Source organism: Hyperoodon ampullatus (assembly GCF_949752795.1).
Source record: "Hyperoodon ampullatus genome assembly, chromosome: X".
Classification (NCBI taxonomy): Eukaryota; Metazoa; Chordata; class Mammalia; order Artiodactyla; family Ziphiidae; genus Hyperoodon; species Hyperoodon ampullatus.
The window spans coordinates 38638637-38661963 of NC_136913.1; the positions used below are offsets into that span (position 1 = coordinate 38638637).

At 36.8% G+C, this 23327-nt stretch overlaps 1 protein-coding gene across 6 annotated transcripts in view; it reads right to left on the minus strand.

Moving 5' to 3' along the window:
• CASK (calcium/calmodulin dependent serine protein kinase) overlaps positions 1-23327 on the minus strand; it is a gene marked incomplete at both ends in the record, with an annotated part of 397099 nt that overhangs the window by 301127 nt on the left and 72645 nt on the right. For all 6 annotated transcript variants that reach the window (XM_079727526.1, XM_079727525.1, XM_079727522.1 and 3 more), the window contains one exon: positions 21175-21287. In XM_079727526.1, the coding sequence (XP_079583652.1) occupies positions 21175-21287 (113 nt within the window). The remainder of the gene's footprint in view (positions 1-21174; positions 21288-23327) is intronic.

The following is a 23327-nucleotide window of genomic DNA, read 5'->3' on the forward strand; positions in this document are numbered from 1 at the left end:
AAAGCTAAAATATACACACACACAAAAAAAATAAAGCAACCCAAACATAACACAAAAATGGTCATCAAACCACAAGAGAACAAAAAAAGAAAAAAGACCTACAAAAACAAACCAAAAACAATTAAGAAAACAGCAATAGGAATACACATATTGAAATTTACCTTAAATGCAAATGGTTTAAATGTGCCAACCAAAAGACCTATACTGGCTAAGTGGATACAAAAAACAAGACCCATATATATGCTGTCTACAAGAGATCCACCTCAGCCTAGGGACACATACAAACCGAAAGTGAGGGGATGGAAGAACACATTCCATGCAAGTGGAAATCGAAAGAAAGGTGGAGTAGCAATACTAACATCAGACAAAACAGACTTTAAAATAAAGACTGTTGGGACTTCCTGGCTGTCCAGTGGTTAAGACTCGGTGCTTCCAATGCAGGGGGTGTGAATGCGGGGAATTAAGGTCCCAAATGCGGCGAGGTGTGGCCAAAACTAAATGAATAAATAAATAAAATAAAATGAAGACTGTTATAAGTGACAAAGAAGAACACTACATAATGATCAAGGGATCAAGCCAAGAAGAAGATATAACACTTGTAAATATATATGCACCCAACATAGGAGCACCCCAATATGCAAGGCAAATACTAACAGCCATAAAGCGAGAAATCGACAGTAACACATTAATAGTGGGGGACTTTAACTCCCCACTTTCATCAACAGACAGATCATCCAGGCAGAAGATCAATAAGGAAACACAGACCTTAAATGAAACAGTAGACAGGTGGACTTAATTGATATTTATAGAGCACTCCATTAAAAGCAGCAGAATACACATTCTTCTCAAGTGCACACGGAACTTTCCCCAGGACTGACCACATGCTGGGTCACAAGGTGAGCACCAGAGATGGATGTGAAACGCTAAGTCTGCTGCTGCAGCCACCAAGAAGCCTGTGTGCAAGCACAGGTCACTATCAACACCTCCCCTCCCAGGAGCCTGTGCAGCCCGCCACTGCCAGGGTCATGTGATCCAGGGACAACTTCACCGGGAGAACACACAGCGCTACTCAGGCTGGTGCAACGTCACACCGGCCTCTGCCGCAACATCACACTGGCCTCTGCCGCAGCAGGCTCGCCCTGCATTCCGTACCCCTCCCTCCCCCCCGGTCTGAGTGAGCCAGAGCCCCCTACTCAGCTGTTCCTTTACTCCGACCTGTCCAACTGAAGAACAGACGTCCTCAGGCAACCTACATGCAGCGGCGGGGCCAAATCCAAAGGTGAATCCAAGAAACTGTGCAAACAAAGAAGAGAAAGGGAAATCTCTCCCAGAAGCCTCAGGAACACCGGATTAAATCTCCACAGTCAACTTGATGTACCCTGCATCTGTGGAATACCTGAATAGACAACAAATCATCCAAAATTGAGGATGTGGACTTTGGGAGCAAGGATATATATATTTTTCCCTATTTCTCTTCTTGTGAGTGCGTATGCATATGCTTCTGTGTGTGATTCTGTCTGTATAGCTTTGCTTTTACCATATGTCCTAGGGTTCTGTCTGTCCATTTTTTTGTTTGTTTATTTGTTTTTTTAGTATAGTTTTCAGCACTTGTTATCATTGGTAGATGTGTTTTTTCGTTCAGTTGTTCTTTCTTTTTAATTACTTAAAAATTTTTTTAATAATTATTTTTTTATTTTAATAATTTTCTAATTTAATTGAATTTTATCTTCCCTTTTTCTTTCTTCCTTTTCTTTTTTTTCTCCCTTTTATTCTGAGCAGTGTGGATGACAGGCTTTTGGTGCTGCAGCCAGGTGTCAGGGCTGTGCCTCTGAGATGGGAGAGCAAAGTTCAGGACACTGGTCCACAAGAGACCTCCCAGCTCCAGGTATTATCAAACGGCAAAAATCTCCCATAGATCTCCATCTCAACGCCAAGACCCAGCTCCACTCAACGACCAGCAAGCTACACTGCTGGACACCCTATACCAAACAATGAGCAAGACAGGAACACAACCCCACCAATTAGCAGAGAGGCTGCCTAAAATCATAAGGTCACAGACACCCCAAAACACACCACCAGACATGGACCTGCCAACGAGAAAGACAACATCCAGCCTCATCCACCAGAACACAAACACGAGTCCCCTCCACCAGGAAGGCTACACAGCTCACTGAACCAACCTTACCCACTGGGGGCAGACACCAAAAACAACGGGAACTACGAACCTGCAGCCTATGAAAAGGAAACCCCAAACAAAGTAAGTTAAGCAAAATGAGAAGACAGAGAAACACACAGCAGATGAAGAAGCAAGGAAAAAACCCACCAGACCTAACAAATGAAGAGGAAATAGGCAGTCTACCTGAAAAAGAATCCAGAATAATGATAGTAAAGATGATCCAAAATCTTGGAAATAGAATGGAGAAAATACAAGAAACGTTTAACAAGGACCTAGAAGAACTAAAGATCGAACAAAAAATCATGAACAACACAATAAATGAAATTAAGAATTCTCTAGAAGGGATCAATAGCAGAATAACTGAGGCAGAAGAACGGATAAGTGACCTGGAAGATAAAACAGTGGAAAAGGGCTTCCCTAGTGGCGCAGTGGTTGGGAGTCCGCCTGCCGATGCAGAGGACACGGTTTAGAGGACGCAGGTTTGTGCCCCGGTCTGGGGGGACCCCGCATGCCGCGGGGTGGCTGGGCCCGTGGGCCATGGCCGCTGGGCCTGCATGTCCGGAGCCTGTGCTCCGCAACGGGAGAGGCCACAGCAGTGAGAGGCCCGCGTACCGAAAAAAAAAAATAGTGGAAAAAACTATGGCAGAGCAGAATACAGAAAAAAGAATGAAGAGAATTGAGGACAGTCTCAGAGACCTCTGGGACAATATTAAACGTGCCAGCATTCGACTTATAGGGGTCCCAGAAGAAGAAGAAAAAAAGAAAGGGACTGAGAAAATACTTGAAGAGGTTATAGTTGAAAACTTCCCTAGTATGGGAAAGGAAAGAGTTAATCAAGTCCAGAAAGCACAGAGAGTCCCATACAGGATAAATCCAAGGAGAAACAAGCCAAGACACATATTAATGAAACTATCAAAAATTAAATACAAAGAAAAAATATTAAGAGCAGCAAGAGAAAAACAACAAATAACATACAAGGGAATCCCAATAAGGTTAACAGCTGATCTTTCAGCAGAAACTCTACAAGCCAGAAGGGGGTGGCAGAACATATTTAAAGTGATGAAGGAGAAAAACCTGCAACCAAGATTACTCTGCCCAGCAAGGATCTCATTCAGATCTGATGGAGAAATTAAAACCTTTACAGAGAAGCAAAAGCTGAGAGAGTTCAGCACCACCAAACCAGCTTTACAACAAATGCTAAAGGAACTTCTCTAGGCAAGAAACACAACAGAAGGAAAAGACCTACAATAACGAAACCAAAACAATTAAGAAAATGGGAATAGGAACATACATATCGATAATTACCTTAAATGTAAATGGACTAAATGCTCCCACCAAAAGACACAGATTGGCTGAATGGATACAAAAACAAGACCCATATATATGCTGTCTACAAGAGACCCACTTCAGACCTAGAGATACATACAGATTGAAACTAAGGGGATGGAAAAAGATATTCCATGCAAATGGAAATCAAAAGAAAGCTGGAGTAGCAATTCTCATATCAGACACAATAGACTTTAAAACAAAGACTATTACAAGAGACAAAGAAGGACACTACATAATGATCAACGTATCAATCCAAGAAGATAGAACAACTGTAAATATTTCTGCACCCAACATAGGAGCACCTCAACACATAAGGCAGATACTAACAGCCATAAAAGGGGAAATCGACAGTAACACAATCATAGTAGGGGACTTTAACACCCCACTTTCACCAATGGACAGATCATCCAAAATGAAAATAAATATGGAAAGACAAGCTTTAAATGATAAACAAAATGGACTTAATTGATATTTATAGGACATTCCATCCAAAAACAATAGAATATGCTTTCTTCTAAAGTGCTCATGGAACATTCTCCAGGATAGATCATATCTTGGGTCACAAATCAAGCCCTGGTAAATTTCAGAAAACTGAAATTGTATCAAGTAACCTTTCTGACCATAATGCTATGAGACTAGATATGAATTACAGGAAAAAATGTGTAAAAAAATACAAACACATAGAGGCTAAACAATACACTACTTAATAACCAAGAGATCACAGAAAAAATCAAAGAGGAAATCAAAAAATACCTAGAAACAAATGACAATGAAAACACGACGACCCAAAACATATGGGATGCAGCAAAAGCAGTTCTAAGTGGGAAGTTTATAGCAATACAATCCTACCTTAAGAAACAAGAAACATCTCAAATAAATAACCCAACCTTACACCTAAAGCAATTAGAGAAAGAAGAACAAAAAAACCCAAAATTAGCAGAAGGAAAGAAATCATAAAGATCAGATCAGAAATAAAGGAAAAAGAAATGAAGGAGATGATAGCAAAGATCAATAAAACTAAAAGTTTTTCTTCGAGAAGATAAAATGGATAAACCATTAGCCAGACTCATTAAGAAAAGAAGGGAGAAGACTCAAATGAAAAAGGAGAAATAACAACTGACACTGCAGAAATACAAAGGATCATGAGAGATTACTACAAGCAACTCTATGCCAATAAAATGGACAACCTGGAAGAAATAGACAAATTCTTAGAAATGCACAATGTTCCGAGACTGAACCAGCAAGAAGTTGAAAATATGAACAGACCAATCAAAAGCACTGAAACTGAAACTGTGATTAAAAATCTTCCAACAAACAAAAGCCCAGGACCAGATGGCTTCACAGGCGAATTAAATCAAACATTTAGAGAAGAGCTAACACCTATCCTTCTCAAACTCTTCCAAAATATAGCAGAGGGAGGAACACTCCCAAACTCATTCCACGAGGTCATCATCACTCTGACATCAAAACCAGACACAGATGTCACAAAGAAAGAAAACTACAGGCCAATATCACTGATGAACGTAGATGCAAAAATCCTCAACAAAATACAAACAGAATCCAACAACACATTAAAAGGATCATACACCATGATCAAGTGGGGTTTATTCCAGGAATGCAAGGATTCTTCAATATATGCAAATTAAACAATGTGATACACCATATTAACAAATTGAAGTAGAAAAACCCTGTGATCATCTCAATAGATGCAGAGAAAGCTTTTGACATAATTCAACACCCATTTATGACAAAAAAAAAACCCTCCAAAAAGTAGGCATAGAAGGGACTTACCTCAACATAATAAAGGCCATATATGACAAACCAAAAGCCAACATCGTCCTCAATGGTGAAAAACTGAAACCATTTACACTAAGATCAGTAAGAAGACAACATTGCCCACTCTCACCACTCTTATTCAACATAGTTTTGGAAGTTTTAGCCACAGCAATCAGAGAAGAAAAAGAAATAAAAGGAATCCAAATCGGAAAAGAAGTAAAGCTGTCCCTGTTTGCAGATGACATGATACTATACATAGAGAATCCTAAAGATGCTACCAGAAAACTACTAGAGCTAATCAATCAACATGGTAAAGTAGCAGGATACAAAATTAATGTACAGAAATCTCTTGCATTCCTATACACTAATGATGAAAAATCTGAAAGTGAAATCAAGAAAACACTCCCATTTACCATTGCAACAAAAAGAATAAAATATCTAGGAATAAACCTACCTAAGGAGACAAAAGACCTGTAAGCAGAAAATTATAAGACACTGATGAAAGAAATTAAAGATGATACAAATAGATGGAGAGATATACCATGTTCTTGGACTGGAAGAATCAACACTGTGAAAATGACTATACTACCAAAAGCAAACTACAGATTCAATGCAATCCCTATCAAACTACCACTGGCATTTTTCACAGAACTAGAACAAAAAAATTTCACAATTTGTATGGAAACACAAAACACCCCGAATAGCCAAAGCAATCTTGAGAAAGAAAAACGGAGCTGGAGGAATCAGTCTCCCTGACTTCAGTCTATAGTACAAAGCTACAGTCATCAAGACAGTATGGTACTGGCACAGAAACAGAAATATACATCAGTGGAACAGGACAGAAAGCCCAGAGATAAACCCACGCACATATGGTCACCTTATCTTTGATAAAGGAGGCAAGAATACACAGTGGAGAAAACACAGCCTCTTTAATAAGTGGTGCTGGGAAAAGTGGACAGCTACATGTAAAAGAATGAAATCAGAACACTCCCTAACACCGTACACAAAAATAAACTCAAAATGGATTAGAGACCTAAATGTAAGACTGGACACTATAAAACTCTTAGAGGAAAACATAGGAAGAACACTCTTTGACATGTCACAGCAAGATCTTTTTTGATCCACCTCCAAGAGTAATGGAAATCAAAACAAAAATAAGCAAATGGGACCTAATGAAACTTAAAAGCTTTTGCAAAGCAAAGGAAACTACAAACAAGATGAAAAGATAACCCTCAGAATGGGAGAGCATATTTGCAAACGAATCAACGGACAAAGGATTAATCTTCAAAATATATAAACAGCTCATGCAGCTCAATATTAAAAAAACTAACAACACACTCCAAAAATGGACAGAAGACCTAAACAGACATTTCTCCAAAGAAGACACACAGATGGCCAAGAAGCCCATGAAAAGCTGCTCAGTATCACTAATTATTAGAGAAATACAAATCAAAACAACAATGAGATATCTATCACCTCACACCAATTAGAATGGGCATCATCAGAAAATCTACAAACAACAAACGCTGGAGAGGGTGTGGAGAAAAGGCAACCCTCTTGCACTGTTGGTGGGAATGTAAATTGATAGAGCCACTATGAAGAACAGTATGGAGGTTCCTTAAAAAACTACAAATAGAACTACCATATGATCCAGCAATCCCACTACTGGGCATATACCCTGAGCAAACCATAATTCAAAACGAGTCATGTACCACAATATTCAGTGCAGCTCTACTTACAATATCCAGGACATGGAAGCAACCTAAGTGTCCATCGACAGATGAATGGATAAGAAGATGTGGCACATATATACAATGGAATATTACTCAGCCATAAAAAGAAACGAAATTGAGTTATTTGTAGTGAGGTGGATGGACCTAAAGTTTGTCATACAGAGTGAAGTTAAGTCAGAAAGAGAAAAACAAGTACCGTATGCTAACACATATATATGGAATCTAAAAAAAAAAAAAAAAAAGGTCATGAAGAACCTAGGGTAAGACAGGAATAAAGACGAGACCTACTAGAGAATGGACTTGAGGACATGGGGAAGGGGAAGGGGAAGCTGGGACAACGTGTGAGAGTGGTAGTGTATATATGGACATATATACACTACCAAATGTAAAATAGATAGCTAGTGGGAAGAAGTTGCATAGCACAGGGAGATCAGCTTGGTGCTTTGTGACCAGCTAGAAGGGTGGGATAGCGAGGGTGGGAGGGAGGGAGACACAAGAGGGAAGAGATATGGGGACATATGTATATGTATAACTGATTCACTTTGTTATAAAGCAGAAACCAACACACAACTGTAAAGCAATTATATTCCAATAAAAATGTTAAAAAATATAAAAAAGAAACAAAAGAAACCCCCATATAATCATCTCAATAAATGTAGAAAAAGCTTTTGACAAAATTCAGCACCCATTTACAATAAAAACTCTCCAGAAAGCGGGCAGAGAAGGAACATACCTCAACATAATAAAGACCATATATGACAAACCTACTGCTAACATCATACTCACTGGTGAAAAGCTGAAGGCATTTCCTCTAAGACCAGGAAGAAGACAAGGTTGTCCACTCTTGCCACTTGTATTCAACATAGTTTTGGAAGTCCTAGCTATGGCAATCAGAGTTGAAAAATCAATAAAAAGGAATCCAAATTGGGAAAGAAGAAGTAAAACTGTCACTGTTTAAAGATGACATGATACTATACATAGAAAATCCTAAAGATGCTACCAGAAAACTACTAGAGTTCATCAATGAATTTAGTAAACTTGCAGGTTACAAAATTAATACACAGAAATCTGTTGCATTCTTATACACTAGCAACGGAAGATTAGAAAGAGAAATTCAAGAAGCAAACCCATTTACTACTGCATCAAAAAGAATAAAATACCTAGGATTAAACCTACCTAAGTAGACAAAAGACTTGTACTCCAAAAACTGTAAGATGCTGATGAAATCGAGGAAGACCCAAACAGATGGAAAGATATATCATGTTCGTGGATTGAAAGAATCAATATTGTCAGAATGACTATACTATCCAAGGCAATCTACAGATTCACTGCAATTTCTATCAAATTACCAATGGCATTTTTCGCAAAACTGAAACAAAAAAATCTCAAAATTTGTATGGAGACACAAAAGACCCCGAACTGCCAAAGTAATCTTGAGAAAGAAAAACGGAGCTGTAAGAATCAGGCTGACTGACTTCAGACTATACTACGAAGCTATAGTCATCGAAACAGTGTGGTACTGGCACAGAAATATACATATACATCAATGGAGCAGGATAGAAAGCACAGAAATAAATCCACACACCTATGGTCAAATAACCTACGACAAAGGAGACAAGACTACACAGTAGTGGAAAGACAGTCTCTTCAACAAATGGTGCTGGCAAAACTGGACAGCTACATGTAAAAAAAATGAAATTAGATCATTCTTTAACACCATACACAAAAATAAGCTCAAAATGGATTAAAGACCTAATGTGAGACTGGGCCTTATAAAACTCCTAGAGGAAAACATAGGCAGAACACTTTCTGACATAAATCACAGCAGTATCTTTTTTGACCAGTCTCCCAGAATAACGGAAGCAAAAACAAAAATAAACAAATGGGATCTAATTAAACTCAAAAGCTTTTGCAGAGCAAAAGAAACCATAAACAAAAAGAAAAGACAACCCACAGACTAGGAGAAAATATTTGCAAGTGATGTGACTGACAAGGGATTAGTCTCCAAATTTTACAAACAGCTCATGAGGCTTAATATCATCAAAACAAACAACCCAATCAAAGAACGGGCAGAAGACCTAAATAGACATTTCTCCAAAGAACACATACCGATGACCAACAAATACATGAAAAGATGTTCAACATCGCTAATCATTAGAGAAATGCCAATCAAAACTATAATGAGATATCACCTCACACCAGTCAAAATGGTTATCATCAAAAAATCCATAAACAATAATGCTGGAGAGAGTGTGGAGAGAAAGGAACCCTCCTACACTGTTGGTAGGAATGTAAGTTGGTATGCCCATTATGGAGAACAGTATGGAGGTGACTTAAAAAACTAAAAACAGAGCTACCATATGACACTGCAATCCCACTCTTGAGCATATATCCAGAAAAAAAAAACATGGTTCGAAAAGATACATGCACCCCAATGTTCATTGCAGCACTGTTTACAATAGCCAAGACATGGAAGCAACTTAAATGTCCATCAACAGAGGAATGGATAAAGAAGATGCACATATATACAATGTAATAATCCTCAGCCATTAAAAAGAATGAAACAGTGGCATTTGCAGCAACATGGATGGACTTAGAGATTGTCATACTTGAGTGAAGTAAGTCAGACAGAGACAGAGAAATATCATATGATAATCCTTTTATGTGGAATCTAAAAAGAAATGATACAAATGAGCTTATTTACAAAACAGAAACAGACTCACAGACTTAGAGAACGAACTTATGGGTACCACAGGGAACGATGGGGGGAAGGGACAGTTAGGGAGTTTGGGATCAACATGTACACACTGCTATATTTAAAATGGATAACCAAGAACCTACTGTATAGCACAGGGAACTCTGCTTAATGTTATGTGGCAGCGTGGATGGGAGGGGAGTTTGGGGGAGAATGGATACGTGTATATGCATGGCTGAGCCACTTTGCTGTGCACCTGAAACTATCACAACATTTTTAATTGGCTATACTCCAATATAAAATAAAAAGCTTAAGAAAAATGAAAAAAAGAACTCAGATTTTACATTAAGTCATCGATTTATTTGACAAATAAACAAAATAACTAACAAGGTAGGCATTCACAAAACATATTCATCTTATTTTCACCAAATTTAAAGTGTGAAAAGCTAATACTGTGCCATGTACACATTCTCTATATTTAAACTCATTATTTAAAATTTAAATCTTAGAAAAATAATTTTTCTATTTCTGTTATTTTGTATCTATATTAGATGATGGATGTTCACTAAACTTACTGTGATAACCACTTCATGATGTATGTAAATCAAATCATCATGCTATGCACCTTAAACGTATACAGTGCTGTACATCAATTGTATCTCAATAAAATTGTAAGAAAGAAGATAAATAAAATGAAATTTAAATCCTAAGAAAGAAAAAAACGTTGTGAGCTTTCAAAGATGAGAACATACGTTCGCATGCCCAATCACATAACTTAGTACACTACTATATAGTCAACTGTGTTAGTTGGGTACCTAGGCTAACTTTGTTGGACTTACGAACAAACTGAACTTAAGAACGTGCTCTCGGAATGGAACTCGTTCATATGTATGGGACTTACTGTAAAATTTATGTTTACAATTTTGCTATTTGTTTTCTCTATGTCTTTTTTGTTTTTGTATTCCTCCATTATTGACTTTTTTGCGTTAAATAGATATTTTCTAGTGTACCCCTTTAATTCCTTTGTAACTTTTAAATTATATTTTGGGGGTTATTTTCTTATTTCCTGACTTGAGTATAAAAATTAAGATCTTAACTTGTAACAATATGGCTCAGATTAATATAAACTTAATTTCAATAGTATACAGACACTTTCATCCTATACAGTTCCATTCCCTCCTTTGTGTTCTTATTTTCATTCCAATTACACCTTTATTCATTTATGTCCATCAACACAGATTTATAATTACTACTTCATGCAGTTCTCAATTAAATCAGGAGGGAAAAAGTTATAATCAAAAAATATTTATACTGCCTTTTATATTTACATATGTAGTTACCTTTACTGTGCTCTTTTAGTTCTCATGGTTTTAGTCACTATCTAATGTTTTCTTCTGAGCCTTAAGAACTACATTTACGGGGCTTCCCTGGTGGCGCAGTGGTTGAGAATCCGCCTGCCGATGCAGGGGACACGGGTTCGTGCCCCGGTCTGGGAAGATCCCACATGCCACGGAGCGGCTGGGCCCGTGAGCCATGGCCGCTGGGCCTGCGCGTCCGGAGCCTGTGCTCCGCAACGGGAGAGGCCACAACAGTGAGAGGCCCGCGTACAGCAAAAAAAAAAAAAAAGAACTACATTTACTATTTCTTGTAGGGTGGGTTTGCTAGTGATGAATTTTCTCAGTTTTGTTTACCTGGGAATGTCTTAATGTATCCTTCATTTTTGAGGTATGGTTTTGCTAGATATAGAATTCTTGGTAGACAATCATTTTCTTTCATCATTTTGAATATGGTATTTCATGTTGCCTGGACATGATGGTTTCTGATGAGAAATCACTGTTAATCTTATTGAGGATACCTTGTACATGATGAATTGCTTCTCTCTTGCTCTTTTCAAGATATTCTCACTGTTGCTTTTGACAGTTAGCTTATGATGTATCTTTGAGTTTATCGTACCTAGAATTTGTTGAGCGTCTTGGATGTGTTGGTTTATGTTTTTCATAAGATTCAGGAAATGTGGGGCCATTATTTCTTCAGATATTCTTTCTGTCCCTTTCTCTTCTCTCTTTCTGAGACTTCAGTTATGTATATCTTGATATGCTTGCTTTTTCACCTGTTAATGAGCCATACTTCGTTTCTTTGCATTACTCATAATTTTTTGTTGAAAACTACATGTTTTAAGTAATGTGCCAACTCTGGAAATAAGAATCTCCCCTCCTCCAGGATTTGTTGTTACCGTTGCTGGGTTTTTGTTGTTGTTCTTGTTCTTGTTCTTATTCTTGTTATCATTGTTCCTGTTCATTTGTTTAGTGGCTTTTTGGAACTAATTCTGGAAAGTCTGTATCCTTTGTTGTATGTGGCCACTATCTCTGCTTGGTTAGCTTAGTCCTTGCTCAGAAGCTCTGTGTATGTGTTGTTCCAGAGTTTTGAAAAAGCTGATTTTGACAACTTTTGCCAGTTTCCCCTTTGTTTTTATAGAGATGAGCATTATCAAAGGCCCTTACTCCTCCAATTTTGCTAACATCTGCTATCTGGGATTTTTTGAATGAGATATTCTTGGAGACTATGCAAACTGGAACCCAATCTATATTCTTTCTAGAAGATAACTTAATATTCTAAAATAAAAACCACCATTTTTGAACTTTTTAAATTAAGCCATAAAGAACTGAGTCCTTTCAAGGTATCAGAACTCCTGTCAATTCAGTTTTCAATTCTGTACATCTTACATTCCTTAAATTTCCCTATTAACAATTTGCTTGAATTAATTTTGATACTTATTTTTAAAACAAAAAAGTCAACTTTAAATTAGTGGCTCAGCAGAGTAAGAGATAAAATGTCCATTAATTAAAGGTTTTAAGATAATAATCAAGGAATTTCATTAATGGAGGCTGTGTATTTAAGGATGAAAATGTCCTCCAATCCTAATAGAAATTCACCTAGCTTTCATTTAATAGAAACTTCTTATTCACCTCACATTCATAAGAGTCAACTTCACTTTTTCATATATGTGAAAGAATAAATTCTTAACCATTTAGGAATAATATGCCTTTTTAGGAATCTAATAAAAACTGTAGACTCTTTTTCTGGAAAATGAACATATATACATAATCCTGCTTACAATTTAAGGGTTTCTTGGATACTCTGCAGCCTATAAGAGCCGCTATTGAACAAAAAAATATGATTTTAATGGGAAAACAGAACAGATATTCAAATAATTACAACACCTGACCTTCAATAGAGCAATGACAATGTAAAATATTAAAACATATATAAGTGGTCTTTAACTACTATAGATTTTTAATTTAAAAAGCTAATTTGTAAATTATATATTTAGAATTTATTACATATTTTTTCTTATAAAAATAATATTAGTAACAATGGTTGGGACTATTAAACTGCAAGTTTCTTAAGAATAGGTGCTGTTAAAATAGATAACTAATAAGGACCTACTGTATAGCACAGGGAACTCTTCTCAATACTCTGTAATGACCTATATGGGAAAAGAATCTAAAATATGTATAAGTATAACTGATACACTTTGCTTTTTGCAGAAACTAATGCAACAGTGTAAATCACCTATACTCTAATAAAAATTTTTTAAAAATAGGTGCTCTTTTTACTTGTCTTTGTATCATAATGTCCTATCCAAATAAATAGCATACTTTAGTTTCCCAGATGACACTTTACGAAAACTATTTTATTCAATAATGTATTTGAATACAAATGTACTAACAAGAAAAAATACTGATGCAATGACAAACATTAAATAAATCAAAATGACAAAAATAAAATAAAAAAGAAAACATAAAGAATAAAATAGATTTTAAATTATCTGTTGCTTGAGAGACAGGCTTAATTAGAAGAGACTATAGGGAATTCCCTGGGGGTGAAGTGATTAAAACTCTGTGCTCTCAATGCAGGGGGCCCAGGTTCGATTTCTGGTCAGGGAACTAGATCCCACACGCATGCCGCAACTAAGAGTTCACATGCCACAACTAAGGAGCCCCCATGCTGCAACTAAGGAGCTGGCAAGCCACAACTAAGGAGCCCGTGTACCGCAACTAAGGAGCCCATGTGCTGCAACTAAGGAGACAGTGAGCTGCAACTAAGGAGCCCTCGAGCCACAACTAAGGAGCACACCTGCCGCAACTAAGACCCAGTGCAACCAAATAAATTAATTTAAAAAAAAGAGAATATAATGGTAAATATAGATATTTCTAGGTACTTTTGTTTAAACTTATAGATTCCTTTTTATTGTACTTCACATGTCACTTCAAAATATGTTTCTTCTTAATACTACATCTCCTATCCTTAGCCATGAATAAGGTCATTTTTGGACACTAACAATTTGTAAATGGACTGGAAGGGCAAATATGTTTTGGAAAACTGTTGAAAGAAGTTGGGGTGGAGGATACTGTTCAAAGAGGTTTTATAATATAAAATAAATAACTTATTATTTATTATATATCTTATAATACAATGTGTGCAAGTTAAAATAAAGTAAGCTAGTGTGAAAATAAGCAATAGTGTGTATAGGAACTCCACTGCAAATTTTTTTTCAAAAGGAAAAATAGCTGTGGTGGGGTGGAGATGAAATTTTTACTCTGCTTCTTAATCATTGCGAGTGTCATTGTGCTAAAGAAGATGGGAAAACCACATTTTGGTGCCATAAATATAAAGGAACAATTGCACATTTTCATTTGAATAATATCAAACCCTTATCAAAACCAGATAAAGTCATGAGTAATATGCAGAATTCAATTGGATATCATTTAATATCTATAGGCTGTGACCCTACCATATAAGATCAATGAAATGCCCTAGCCTTGTCTTCAGAATAGGACTTAAAGACATTTACATACTCAAAGCAATGCCAAAGCGACAAATGAGTGAACTTCAGAAGAGTTAACCTCAGAGACACGGATGATACGCCAGCCCCATCTTTTTAAGTCTGGTGTTTGACTCCCTGGTTACGTGACAATAAAAGAGATTCAGCCTAGCAGTCTGGGTCTATAGCTACAGAGATTCCTTGCTGAAGAAATCTGGCAATAAAGAACCTCAGCCAAGGGCTTCCCTGGTGGCACAATGGTTAAGAATCCTCCTGCCAATGCAGGGGACACGGGCTCGAACCCTGGTCCAGGAAGATCCCACATGCCGCAGAGCAACTACGCCTGTGCACCACAACTACTGAAGCCCACATGCCTAGAACCCGTGCTCCACAACAAGAGAAGCCAACGCAATGAGAGGCCCACGCACCGCAACGAAGAGTAGCCCCCACTTGCCACAACTAGAGAAAGCCCACGCGCAGCAACAAAGACCCAACTCAGCCATAAATAAATAAATAAATAAATAAATTTATTTTTTTTTAAAAAAAGAAAGAACCTCAGACAGCTGAGAAAGTAATTAACTGTCGCCATAAAAAATGTCTTTACGGGCTTCCCTGGTGGCGCAGTGGTTGAGAGTCCGCCTGCCGATGCAGGGGACACGGGTTCGTGCCCCGGTCTGGGAAGATCCCACATGCCGCGGAGCGGCTAGGCCCGTGAGCCATGGCCGCTGAGCCTGTGCGTCCGGAGCCTGTGCTCCGCAACGGGAGAGGCCACAACAGTGAGAAGCCCGCGTATCGCAAAAAAAAAAAAAAAAAACTAAATAAATAAATAAAAGAGACCCACTTCAGACCTAGAGAAACATACAGACTGAAAGTAAGGGGATGGAAAAAGATATTCCATGCAAATGGAAACCAAAAGAAAGCTGGAGTAGGAATTCTCATATCAGACAAAAGACTTTAAAATAAATACTATTAGAAGAGACAAAAAAGGACACTACATAATGATAAAGGGATCGATCCAAGAAGGAGATATAACAATTGTAAATATTTATGCACCCAACATAGGAGCACCTCAATACATAAGGCAAATACTAACAGCCATAAAAGGGGAAATCGACAGTAACACATTCATAGTAGGGGACTTTAACACCCCACTTTCACCAATGGACAGATCATCCAAAATGAACATAAATAAGGAAACAAAAGCTTTAAATAATACATTAAACAAGATGGACTTAATTGATATTTATAGGACATTCCATCCAAAAACAACAGAATACACATTTTTCTCAAGTGCTCATGGAACATTCTCCAGGATAGATCATATCTTGGGTCACAAACCAAGCCTTGGCAAATTTAAGAAAACTGAAATTGTATCAAGTATCTTTTCCAACCACAATGCTATGAGACTATATATGAATTACAGGAAAAGTTCTGTAAAAAATACAAACACATGGAGGCGAAACAATACACTACTTAATAACCAAGTGATCACTGAAGAAATCAAAGAGGAAATAAAAAATACTTAGAAACAAATGACAATGGAGACACGATGACCCAAAACCTATGGGATGCAGCAAAAGCAGTTCTAAGAGGGAAGTTTACAGCAATACAATCCCACCTTAAGAAACAGAAAACATCTCAAATAAACAACCTAACCTTGCACCTAAAGCAATTAGAGAAAGAACAAAAACACCCCAAAGTTAGCAGAAGGAAAGAAATCATAAAAATCAGATCAGAAATAAATGAAAAAGAAATGAAGGAAACGATAGCAAAGATCAATAAAACTAAAACCTGGTTCTTTGAGAAGATAAACAAAATTGATAAACCATTAGCCAGACCCATCAAGAAAAAAAGGGAGAAGACTCAAATCAATAGAATTAGAAATGAAAACGGAGAAGTAACAACTGACACTGCAGAAATACAAAAGATCATGAGAGATTACTACAAGCAACTCTATGCCAATAAAATGGACAACCTGGAAGAAATGGACAAATTCTTAGAAATGCACAACGTTCCGAGACTGAACCAGGAAGAAATCGAAAATATGAACAGACCAATCACAAGCATTGAAATTGAAACTGATAAAAAATCCTCCAACAAACAAAAGCCCAGGACCAGATGGCTTCACAGGCAAATTCTATCAAACATTTAGAGAAGAGCTAACACCTATCCTTCTCAAACTCTTCCAAAATATAGCAGAGGGAGGAACACTCCCAAACTCATTCTACGAGGCCACCATCACCTTGATACCAAAACCAGACAAGGATGTCACAAAGAAAGAAAACTACAGGCCAATATCACTGATGAACATAGATGCAAAAATCCTCAACAAAATACTAGCAAACAGAATCCAACAGCACATTAAAAGGATCATACACCATGATCAAGTGGGGTTTATTCCAGGAATGCAAGGATTCTTCAATATACGCAAATCAATCAACGTGATACACCATATTAACAAACTGAAGGAGAAAATCCGTATGATCATCTCAATAGATGCAGAGAAAGCTTCTGACAAAATTCAACACCCGTTTATGATAAAAACCCTGCAGAAAGTAGGCATAGAGGGAACTTTCCTCAACATAATAAAGGCCATATATGACAAACCCACAGCCAACATCGTCCTCAATGGTGAAAAACTGAAACCATTTCCACTAAGATCAGGAACAAGACAAGGTTGCCCACTCTCACCAATATTATTCAACACAGTTCTGGAAGTTTTAGCCACAGCAATCAGAGAAGAAAAGGAAATAAAAGGAATCCAAATTGGAAAAGAAGAAGTAAAGCTGTCACTGTTTGCAGATGACATGATACTATACATAGAGAATCCTAAAGATGCTACCAGAAAACTACTAGAGCTAATCAATGAATTTGGTAAAGTAGCAGGATACAAAATTAATGCAGAGAAATCTCTGGCATTCCTATATACTAACGATGAAAAATCTGAAAGTGAAATCAAGAAAACACTCCCATTTACCATTGCAACAAAAAGAATAAAATATATAGGAATAAACCTACCTAAGGAGACAAAAGACCTGTATGCAGAAAATTATAAGACACTGATGAAAGAAATTAAAGATGATACAAATAGATGGAAAGATATACCATGTTCTTGGATTGGAAGAATCAACATTGTGAAAATGACTCTACTACCCAAAGCAATCTACAGATTCAATGCAATCCCTATCAAACTACCACTGGCATTTTTCACAGAACTAGAACAAAAAATTTCACAATTTGTATGGAAACACAGAAGACCCCGAATAGCCAAAGCAATCTTGAGAACGAAAAATGGAGCTGGAGGAATCAGTCTCCCTGACTTCAGACTATACTACAAAGCTACAGTAATCAAGACAGTATGGTACTGGCACAAAAACAGAAAGATAGATCAATGGAACAGGATAGAAAGCCCAGAGATAAACCCACACACATATATCTTATCTTTGATAAAGGAGGCAGGAATGTACAGTGGAGAAAGGATAGCCTCTTCAATCAGTGGTGCTGGGAAAACTGGACAGGTACATGTAAAAGTATGAGATTAGATCACTCCCTAACACTATACACAAAAATGAGCTCAAAATGGATTAAAGATCTAAATGTAAGGCCAGAAACTATCAAACTCTTAGAGGAAAACATAGGCAGAACACTCTATGACATAAATCACAGCAAGATCCTTTTTGACCCACCTCCTAGAGAAATGGAAATAAAAACAAAAATAGGGGCTTCCCTGGTGGCGCAGTGGTTGCGAGTCCGCCTGCCGATGCAGGGGACGTGGGTTCGTGCCCCGGTCTGGGAAGATCCCACATGCCGCGGAGCGGCTGGGCCCGTGAGCCATGGCCGCTGAGCCTGTGCGTCCGGAGCCTGTGCTCCACAATGGGAGAGGCCACAACAGTGAGAGGCCCCCGTAACGCAAAAAAAAAAAAAAAAAAAAAAAAAAAAAAAAACAAACAAACAAAAAAAAAATAAACATATGGGACCTAATGAAACTTAAAAGCTTTTGCACAGCAAAGGAAACCATAAACAAGAGTAAAAGACAACCCTCAGAATGGGAGAAAATATCTGCAAATGAAGCAACTGACAAAGGATTAATCTCCAAAATTTATAAGCAGCTCATGCAGCTCAATAACAAAAAACCAAACAACCCAATCCAAAAATGGGCAGAAGACCTAAATAGACATTTCTCCACAGAAGATATACAGACTGCCAACAAACACATGAAAGAATGCTCAACATCGTTAATCATTAGAGAAATGCAAATCAAAACTACAATGAGATATCATCTCACACCAGTCAGAATGGCCATCATCAAAAAATCTAGAAACAATAAATGCTGGAGAGGGTGTGGAAAAAAGGGAACCCTCTTGCACTGCTGGTGGGAATGTGAATTGGTACAGCCACTATGGAGAACAGTATGGAGGTTCCTTGAAAAAGTACAAATAGAACTACCATATGACCCAGCAATCCCACTACTGGGCATATACCCTGAGAAAACCATAATTCAAGAAGAGTCATGTACCAAAATGTTCATAGCAGCCCTATTTACAATAGCCCGGAGATGGAAACAACCTAAGTGTCCATCATCAAATGAATGGATAAAGAAGATGTGGCACATATATACAATGGAATATTACTCAGCCATAAAAAGAAACGAAATAGAGCTATTTGTAATTAGGTGGATAGACCTAGAGTCTGTCCTACAGAGTGAAGTAAGTCAGAAAGATAAAGACAAATACTGTACGCTAACACATATATATGGAATTTAAGAAGAAAAAAAATGTCATGAAGAACCTAGGGGTAAGACAGGAATAAAGACACAGACCTACTAGAGAATGGACTTGAGGATATGGGGAGGGGGAAGGGTAAGCTGTGACAAAGCGAGAGAGAGGCATGGACATATATACACTACCAAACGTAAGGTAGATAGCTAGTGGGAAGCAGCCGCATAGCACAGGGAGATCAGCTCGGTGCTTTGTGACCGCCTGGAGGGGTGGGATAGGGAGGGTGGGAGGGAGACGCAAGACGGAGGGGATATGGGAACATATGTATATGTATAACTGATTCATTTTGTTATAAAGCAGAAACTAACACACCATTGTTAAGCAATTATACTCCAATAAAGATGTAATTTAAAAAATGTCTTTAGTCTGTAGATTCAGAATTAGGTACAGTGATAAACAAAATCAACATAATATAGGTATACTGAGTAACTGATATAGATTTGTGATTTTAAACTGGAATCTTACTAAATTCATCAACAGTATCAAAACATTTAAGAGAAATAAAGATTCAACACATCTATATGTTTAATGAACTAGGTTTATACAAAATTACCTAAGTACTGAGAAAGTTTTTTGTTAAAATTAGTTGACAACTGAGGTACAGAAAATCAAATACAGTATATTAAATGCAGTTTAAAAGTTTTAGGAAACATAATATAGTGGTGAAACCTGATTAGAAGTGAATTTTAAATTCTGCTAAATTTATAAAATAATTTGTATTCAAAAGTAATAATAGCCAGTTCCAAAATATGAAACCGTAAGATATAAAATCCCTAAATCTTACCTTAAGAATTGAAAGATTAAAGCACTAAAAAAAAATCAGTTATTGATTCTTTGTAATAACTTCTATGAATCTTCTACATTCAGTATATGGATAATAATAATTTAGAAGGTTTCAAAAAAGTATTTAAAAGTAGTGATCCTGAAAAAGGATCTGCAGGAATAGATTAACTTGGAGCTCACAGTATCTGGGCTTCTACTTCTTAAAGGAAGATAACTGGATAAAATATAAATAGGCTACTCTGCCTTAGCTTTTCCAATTTAAACTATTAACTGCATTGCTCTTGGGATTAAGAAGGAAAGGACTTAAGAAGGATATGTCTTTTACTGGACTGCGAAAAAGTCTAAAGACAGAAGACAGGCTAATTAGAAACTTTAAAATAGTAATTGTGCCATCTGAAGTGCGACCATATGTGAATCATGGCTACATGGAACTATGGCTTAAAACAGCAAAAAACAAACAAAAAAAACCTTTTAAAATGCTTCTGTACTGTTTATAAATATTTATACATAAATATGATTAGCCATATCAATGTCTTGAAACAAAATTTTGAGTCCTGCAAGTCCTGGCAGTACTGATCTTTCAAATTTACACATATACACCATAAGTGACTTAAGCAATATGTGATATATTAGTCTTTTAGTTCTATTAGATCACAATCCTAAGGGTAATAAGTTATGGACTTGAAGGGAACTCATCTTAGTTTCTTTTGAATCTGCAATGATTATATTTGTGCCATTATTTCCCTTCTCACCCTTCCCATCCCATGTTCTATACTATAGGACTACAAGTTAGATCCTAAAAAATATATTTTCAGATTTTACTTCCTTTCTATTCAAAAAACATAGGCCAATAGCAATCCTAGATGACTTCATAACACTGTTAATCAAATTTAGCTATCTTTCAAATACTATGTTCTAGAAATCTTACAAACTAGAATTGAATTTAAACTGTCTCCACCCACTTCCCACTACATTACACCCTCTGCTTCCCCACCCCCAGATGAAGGTTAAGTTGATAGATGGATTGGAAATGAAATAAAGCCAGACATCAAATAACTTACTTGAAATCCATCTCTTACCTTCTGTACTTAACCCTGGACTTGATGTGAACTTGGCTACATCAACAATTTTTACAGCAAATTGTTGCCCAGTTTCTCTGTTGATGCATCGTCGTACAACACTGAAGGGACCCCTAAAAAAAAAAAATCCAAGTTTAATTTGTTGATTTTAAGTTTCTATCTCCTTTCAACAGTTTATTCATATTTCATTGTCTACTATAGCCATAGCTTTCAAAATAGAATTTAATATAGTTTTGAACACATTTTTCTATAATTCATGAGGTAGTTATTTATTTGAAGTTGATAAACCAGAACAATAAGAAACAAATTTACTTTCAAAATCACTTTTAAAAATTTGAGATAGCGTTCTTATATTCAAGGCAAATAATCTCTGTAATTTTCTCTACATATTATCAGCATCTTAAACAAAATAATAGTTCACAGTGGTAGTGTATACAACTTTTACCTTTTGAACCAGAAACTTAAATCATTCTCTCATCTTAGCCATCACTTATCTAATCTTCACTAACAAGTCCTACTGAGTTTATCTCAAATATCTGTTAATCCTGTCCACTTCTCTGCATGACTCATACCATAGTCTAAACCACTAACAGTTTCTACCAGGACCACTGAAAACTTGTTTCTCCCATTCATTCTTGAAGTGATGTTTTAAAGATGAAAATCTGATATTATGTTTCTGCTTAAAATCCCAGAGAGAAGGTATTTGCAACACATGTATTTAGTCAAGAACCAAAATACATAAATAATTCTTAAATAAGAAAATATACTACAAGGAAATCTGGGCAGAAGACTTAAGTAGGCACTTCACAAAGAGAAAGCCCTACATGATTTAGTTTCCAACAACCTCTGCAGTATCACGTGAAGTCACAGAGAAATCCTTCATCCTCCTCAAACTTCAAATTAGCATTATTCTCAACTGCCATAGGAGAGGAAGTAATTTCTACTAGCAAAACCAGTGGTCCAGTCACTTTCTTACCCAGTCCTCTCCTCAATTGAAATTGGTGGCTCTCAATATTGACCATACAGTTGAATCAACTGTGATGACTGATAAAATAACAATGCCCGGTCCCAGGCATTAAAAACACAAACACACACTCTCGGTTCCTTGTGATTAATATTTATCAAATAAGTATCTGAACTAAAGATAATCCAACATGCTTGAATCAACTATTGATTAATGTAGAATGCAATCGCAATATACTGTAGTATTTTATTTGAAGGCTAGTATGGTTTAAGTTATTAAATACACACACATGTACGTGTATACATGTATGTATTTCCCCCCTGCTCAGGAAACAAAACACTCTCATTGGTTTTTACAGGTAGAAACAGTACACCTGGATGCATGTGGTCAATCAGAAGACAGAGAAAAGTTCTTCATTTACAGGACACTTATGATATTTTTGCCTTAAAGTGTAAGTTTGTCTTTATTCTTTCAGAGGACAGGCAAACGAATATAATCTAACCTAGACTTAAACATTTCTCTGAGATCATATGAATCAGTTGATTTCATCCCACTATCAATCATCAGGACATCAGTTACGCTACAGTTTCAAATCTCTCTCTTCAAGCAACCTAACAAAGCTAAACTGGAAGGAAAAGAAATGGTAATAGCGTACCTTTCAGAACTCTATAGGAAAAGGACCTTTTTGATAATCACTCAAAACTGTTCAAAGACTTTTCTCTGTGAGAAGACAATATAACAATGTGAGTCAGGAATCCCACAATGTTTTCATTCTCAATCTGGATGTCTTACTTGTGATTACTTATCCTGACAATAGCAAGCAATTTCAGGAAATGTTTAGCATAATTGGTTTTTGTACAACATTAAACCCTTGGGACTCTATTTATATATACATTTGTGTAGTATGCTTCAATTCACTACACCTTTTGGATACTTTCCAAGATCTGTATGTGGGATCATTTTTGGTCAATAGACTCAATTCTTTACTTTTTCCTGTTTAAACAAAGGTGAGGAAGAAAACATAGCTTCTCCCCCAACCCTTTTAGTAATAGTAGAATGAAGAAAGCTAGGAAGAACCCAGGAAAAAGGGAATACCGATACAAAAAAACCCCACCAAAAACGTGTTTAAGTCTGTGAATGAAAAAAAGGAACCAAATCCTTGGTTCTTTAGGCTACTTTTATAAAAATG